Source organism: Bidens hawaiensis, unplaced genomic scaffold (assembly GCF_021521415.1).
Source record: "Bidens hawaiensis isolate Kalapana, Puna unplaced genomic scaffold, B.hawaiensis_p1.1 tig00048273_1, whole genome shotgun sequence".
NCBI lineage: Eukaryota > Viridiplantae > Streptophyta > Magnoliopsida > Asterales > Asteraceae > Bidens > Bidens hawaiensis.
Genome location: NW_027498645.1, coordinates 63,081 through 69,428, shown reverse-complemented (window position 1 = coordinate 69,428; position 6,348 = coordinate 63,081). Strand labels below are relative to the sequence as shown.

At 34.3% G+C, this 6,348-nt stretch overlaps 1 protein-coding gene across 1 annotated transcript; it reads right to left on the bottom strand.

The window, feature by feature from the left end:
• Positions 1–529: 529 nt before the first annotated feature.
• Positions 530–5,886, bottom strand: LOC143597433 (protein trichome birefringence-like 38). The gene is made up of 5 exons (XM_077075940.1): positions 5,478–5,886; positions 4,284–4,455; positions 1,407–1,582; positions 1,173–1,331; positions 530–923 (listed from the first exon to the last, which is right to left on the bottom strand). Exons 1-5 carry the CDS (start codon positions 5,789–5,791, stop codon positions 638–640), a joined length of 1,107 nt encoding a protein of 368 aa, XP_076932055.1. The 5' UTR covers positions 5,792–5,886; the 3' UTR covers positions 530–637.
• Between the last annotated feature and the right edge of the window lie 462 nt (positions 5,887–6,348).

The following is a 6,348-nucleotide window of genomic DNA, read 5'->3' as shown; positions in this document are numbered from 1 at the left end:
GGTACGGGTACAGGTTCGGGTATAGGTACGGGTACGGTCCCGATCTCATCCCTACATGATACACCATTTCTGATCCTCTCGGTATACATTTGTAAACGAGACCAACCCGGTTCAATTGGCAGCTCACCGGAACCGTTAGGCTCATAGCCCAAATTTTAATATACATAAATTATAAATTTTATAGTTCATAAATTTTTCATTATGTGTGCGCGCAATGAAAATATTATCTTTTGCTTTTATATTTTTATAAGCGTAAAACATATTGTAAAAGCATAAATTCGAGCCCAAACACTCCGTGGCTCTATTCAGCCAGCTCACCTTGTCCACAACTCAAACTTAAGCACATAATATGCGAAACAATTGTACCGATTTAAGCATGTACAAGAATGCCAAATTGTGGAGTCACTAGCGCAGGGGGTCGAGCGTACATTAACGTTTGCAATTTCAGGACTTCAAATATATACTTGTGTTCAAAGGTAGATTTGAGGATCATACGTTCACACTCCAGGAATACTCAAAATCTAAGAATAAATATTAGTAAACATTGAAATGAACAAATTTTCACACTTCACCGATCGAATGCATGTAGTTTGTATAAAGCAAATCAAGAGTGAGACCAAACATATCAACCTATCAATTAACTAAAGCTTGCATACAAGAGTTGGTTCCAAGTATCCGGCAAACCAGGAACACACCAATGACTGCAGTCTACGCCTGAGCCACCGCTATAGGATTCAGGGTGTGCATCTTTCCTTAGCTGAGACAATGTTGTGATATCTAGAAGGTAAACTGGTTTCTGTACACTTGCTAGAACTTTCTTCAAAACACTTTGGGCTTCGGGCATCCCTGCCGGATATGTTGATCCTTGTAGCGGTTGTACTTCTTTATAGCAACTCTTGGATGGTGATCCCCATTCCCTTCCCCTGATTTTGAAATAAGTTTTAACAATTATTTTGTTGCCTATAGAGTGAAACTTGACTTTAAGGCATTTTTTACACATGTAAGTAGCAACAATGAACTAGTCTAGCAATTTTTTCGGGAAGTTAAAAAGAAATTGAGGTTGTTGCTCAAAAACCTTGTAAATGATCGGTATAGGTTGATTCAGTTTTGTTATTTTAATTGAGTACCGAGTTAAAATATATTATCGTTTGATGTTTGGATGAAGTTCTTACTCGTAATGTGAAGGAGATATCCCTTGGAAGAATACTTTGGTCTGAGACGGGTTGACATTGAGATCAACCCATCTCGCCCATGTTGTCATGCCCTTGAAGTAAGCCTCGAGACGGTTCATATCTTTTGATATACTCGAGCCGTATTGCACATAATCCCATCTATAGGAACAGTAATAACATCATATGAGATCAACAAATTATTACAAATGCAAATGTTAGGGAGATAATGCATACGGTTGTAATCGTCCTGTGTGTGTCCACCAATGCCAGGAGTTGAAAACGAGCACATCCATCCCTTTCCAATACTTGCCATCTTGAATGGAATCCAGTTTTAGAACCCGGCCAATTTTTTCTCTTACAATATCGATTAAGTATGTCGTGCGATATAAATATAGCGTTACGCCGTAGTCCTGCATGTTTATTCATTGTTAAACCTTTGAAACATCTTTTGATTTTCTACATTTCATCTATTGATACACATGAGTGGTTATTTATCGAACTTTTGTAGGCTACACTTATATTTGGGTTAGAAAAGTTTTTAATTTCAACTTTAATCATAATATATTTACACTTAGAAGTTTCATAAAACTTTTAATTTTTCAACTTTTACCATAAAGTTTTTAGACTTTTACAAATTAGTCACAAAAATCTTTTTTACTTTTAATCCCAATACTTTTCCACTTTCAAATTTGGTCACAAAGTATATTTTTTATGGTATACCGTAAGGAATCAACCGATACCTACCGAGTTACCATTGTGTCCCCATCTCATGCCCTAATTTAAAGGAGAGAGAGAGAGAGTTTGGATCCTTCATGGTTTCAGGCAAGGTAACCGGTGGATGCTTTAGGATTCCATCACGAATCAAGTTCGAGACGTCACAACGTGCAAGGTCTCCAACTTGCTTGTATTATAATTTAGTTACATAACAAAAACAAGTTGATTGCTCAACTAGTTAAAAGTATTTAAGCTATAATCAAAGAAAAATTTAGTTTTGTTTCTATTCTGTAAAATGCATATAGTCTCTAGAATCATAACTGCAAAAAAATATAATAATAATAATAACAATAATAATAATAATAACAATAATAATAATAATAATAATCCCGGTCCGGCCACCAGCCCGAACCGTTAAGAGCAAAAGGATGTGGTTCTGGAGCACTCAACTAGTTAAAAGTCTTTAAGCTAAAGTCAAAGTAAAATCTAGTTTTGTTTCTATTCTATAAAATGCATATATCCTCTAGAATGATAACTGCAATAATAATAATAAAAAGGATAAAATCCTGGTCCGGCCACCCGTCCGAACTATTCAGTGCAAAAGGATGTTGTCTGAAGCACTGAACCAGATCGGCATAGGGTCTGATTCGGGTCGGTCCGGTCAAGTCATGAAAACATTTTATTCTACCTTTTCTTCATCGTACTTTGACATTTACAACTTGGAACTCACATGTAACAGAACTAAAGTAGGTGTCCTTTGTTGAAAATATAACTTGGCTAGTTGCCACTTTTACATAAAAACAACTTATTCTTTTGTGCTGGTGTCCTTATGCCAGCTGACCTTTTCTGCCGACAACTCGAAAATGAGAATAAAAACAAAAACATAATGGTATGGTAAAAGGCCCATCAACTTGGCTTGACATTAACAAACCCGCACATGATGCATGTTGCTTAGATATTTCATATCCCACCTTCAATTCGCCAATCAATACAATTAGTGCATCTTTTATGTGGGGTTTGCTAAACTTACTCTACCCTTCTTAAGTTCTTATATAAATATATTTTTTTTAATTTTAGTACGAACACAAACCCATTTATGTGGATGTGTTTTTAACACAAGCTTGATGGGCACGAGAGAAGGCTGGGATAAGTTTAACACAACCTTTTTTCTATGTGGATGTGCTACACCTATTACTCAAAGGCCATGTGTAAGCATAATCATTTGTTTTGAGTATTTAAAGTATAACACATATCTATTATAGGTACAAACTTCGTTACTTACGCCATGCTTGCGGTGTGCGCGTATAATGTATATATGTGTGTGAACTCTCGGGTGGGCTAAAGTAAAATTGCACTATTTTTGACGTCATTTTACTAATCCCGTGAAAATAACGTTAAAAGTGGCAAGGTTAATCAGGCATCGTGTGGTGGCTTTGATAGCCGAAAGACAAGATCGGCCGATGTCCCGATGGTTGAGTGTTGTGTCTTATGTCCATGGCTTGACGCAAAACTACTATCGAGCTAGGGGTCTCACTGAAAGCAGTCTCTCTATTCATACGGGGTAAACGTAAGACTGTCTATATCTTACCCTCCTCAGAACCTACCATAGCTTTGCTATTGGTGAGATTTACCGAGTACGATGATGATGATGATGATGTACAAACTTCTTTACTTGGTACGCAAAATATGTATCGGTTTTTAAAATAAGGAAAGCTGAATTTAAGACAACAATTGATGATTGCAACTAATCTATGTTGAGTCGTGCAGACTCTGCTATTGTATTGTTTATATTGTGTCAACAATCGTGTCATAAGCTGGTAAGAGAATATAAAACTAGTTTGATTGGAATGGATATCAAGGGCCTGAACCATTGTCAATCACAAGCGACACGAAATGGCCGTTCTTTCTATGACGCCAAATTTGGCATAAAATCAATATAATGTAATATACTCGAGATAACTAATATGGAGTTGATACAATAGCTAGTAGACTCCTACTTAGACCAGTTAGATAAACTCATAAAAGAAAACATTACATGGAAGGGTTGACGAAAACGGGCAAAACTTAGTTATAAATGGAGTTCTGCTAATAAGTAGTGCATGGGAAAGTCTCTTAATAGAGTTATAGGGAATCATGTGATTGACCGTCCATATTTCACCAGTGAAAACACGTAAATCATTTATTGGTTAAACTTAAGTGTCTATTTGTCTATAATTTTAGTAATTAGTGTCATGCTATAATTTCAAGAATTTGAGAACACATGTACATTTAGAATTCCCTATAAAAAGTTACCCTGATCTAATATAACTTTCATTAACAATGTTTTTAAATAGTTTCTTTTTATAAAGTTTTCTTGTTTCCGCTATGCGTCAAGAAACAGGAAAGTAAAGGGCATACATGAAACGTAAGGGTAGTAAGAGAGTCCTTCTCCTGATAACCGGTTTTGGATCTCGGCACGGATGCGTGAAGCAAACAAGCTAAGGATTGCCACATGTTCTCACTCAATGAATCGCCAACAAACATCACCTTCTTCCCTCTCCATTTCCTCAACAAATCCAACCCATTAAACCTGTTAGAAATGCAATATTCATTTTACATGTGTAAGTCCAACCTTGTTTTAATTTAGTGGCCAATAATAGGCTAACGAATTTACTAGAAAATATTTAAAACTAAGGATAGTATTTCTTTTAGCAAGCATGACATCACACACAGTTCTAATCAATCATATTATTACATAAATTGAGAAAGTGGCTTGTCCAATTTCATTATGTATTTTAGATACACTTTTTATCAAGTTACTGAAGAAAATCTTTATCTGTAATTTTATTATTACACATGATAAAATATAATAAATTGAAGATAAAGAGATATAAAAAGATGCAGACATATATTATTATTTTAAGGTATTAATTATAATAAATAAAGACAAGGAGATATAACATTACTTTTATCTAAATAATTAAATACACACCCTTCTAGTTGACATGGAAATTTATGTGTAGTCAAAGTACCCGTCTACTTATTTTAATCATTACAAGCATCAACTTGGTCCAAGTTAAAACTTAACAAAACATGGAGTATTTTTCTGCTATATATAAAAAGTTATCTTAACAAAACATGGTTATTTCTATGTTAAAGATTTACCAACACACAAAATAAAGATTATCATCGTTGATCTATTATCTAGTTAGCCCATCATTGGTGGTGGTTCATCCACCAGCGATACCCTGTCAAAAATATGTTCATCGGTAATTTGATTTTCTACATCGTGCCAACGAACTTTACATAAGAAGGAAGTATCTAGTTATTGTGAACCCGTTTCATTTTTTGTTGTAAATGATAAACAATTAATAAAATTAATAGCAAATTAAGGAAGAATACTAAAGTGTTCCTAGTATGGAGGGATCATGACATAGATATGTATGAGGTTGTTACTTGTTTCTATGCCCAAACATTCATTTGGACAAAAATAATCACAATCATACTTATATTATATTATATTATATTACGAGAATACTAAATATCACAAGAATACAACACTACACGAAACGAATTATGTAGGACTAAACATATAGAGAGATGAGTATGTACCTAGGTAAGTTACAAGAGTCAGGTTTCCAAGAATACTTGAGATATTGCGTGTCTTTGCGGCCATGTTTAACACAATCATACCCCAAATCTATATACGGGCAGCTAGAAGCTGAATAGAGTGGGTATGAATTGTCAACAACCCATCTTCCCTTGAACAAATCACACCCTAACAACTCTCTACCCCTTATTGAACTACTTATATTGTAGGACGATGACAAAGGTACTTGTGTTTCGGCCAAAAACAGTTGAACATGAAGAAGAAAGATGGCAACAATTATCAACAAACGGCTTCTCCTATGGTTACCAAAATCCATATCTTTATTGGGTTTTGGTGAAGGCTGTCATTGTGCCCCTTGGTCTGTCATTCATTATTATATATAGTGAGAGAACATATATACATCCACATGCACATACATACCCTTACATATACATATATGTATATGGACGTACGTGTAAAGAAAGGTTTTTTGGTCTTTTAATATACTATTAGTTTTAATACCAAAATCTATAATAATTAATATATATAAACGAAAGCTTTAAAAGCTACTCCGTATATTCTCTCAAACCACCAGATTGCATTATTTGTAAACGAAAGTTTTTTATGCATTTAACCCGAATTCACGGTTATGGGTCTCACAAAACCCAGATATTCCTTAAACGGGTTATAACATCTCATTAAATTAAAAATTAATCTCATCAAATTATTAATGTGAAAATCCTATAAAATAGAGATATACTAAAAATTATTATATGAGTTTTTTTAGATATATTATTTATAATTAAAAAACAATTTTATAGTAAAAAAAATAAGCGGGTGTTGGGTCTCACCAAACCCAGATAACTTTTAAACCGGGTTATGTCATCTTAGTTA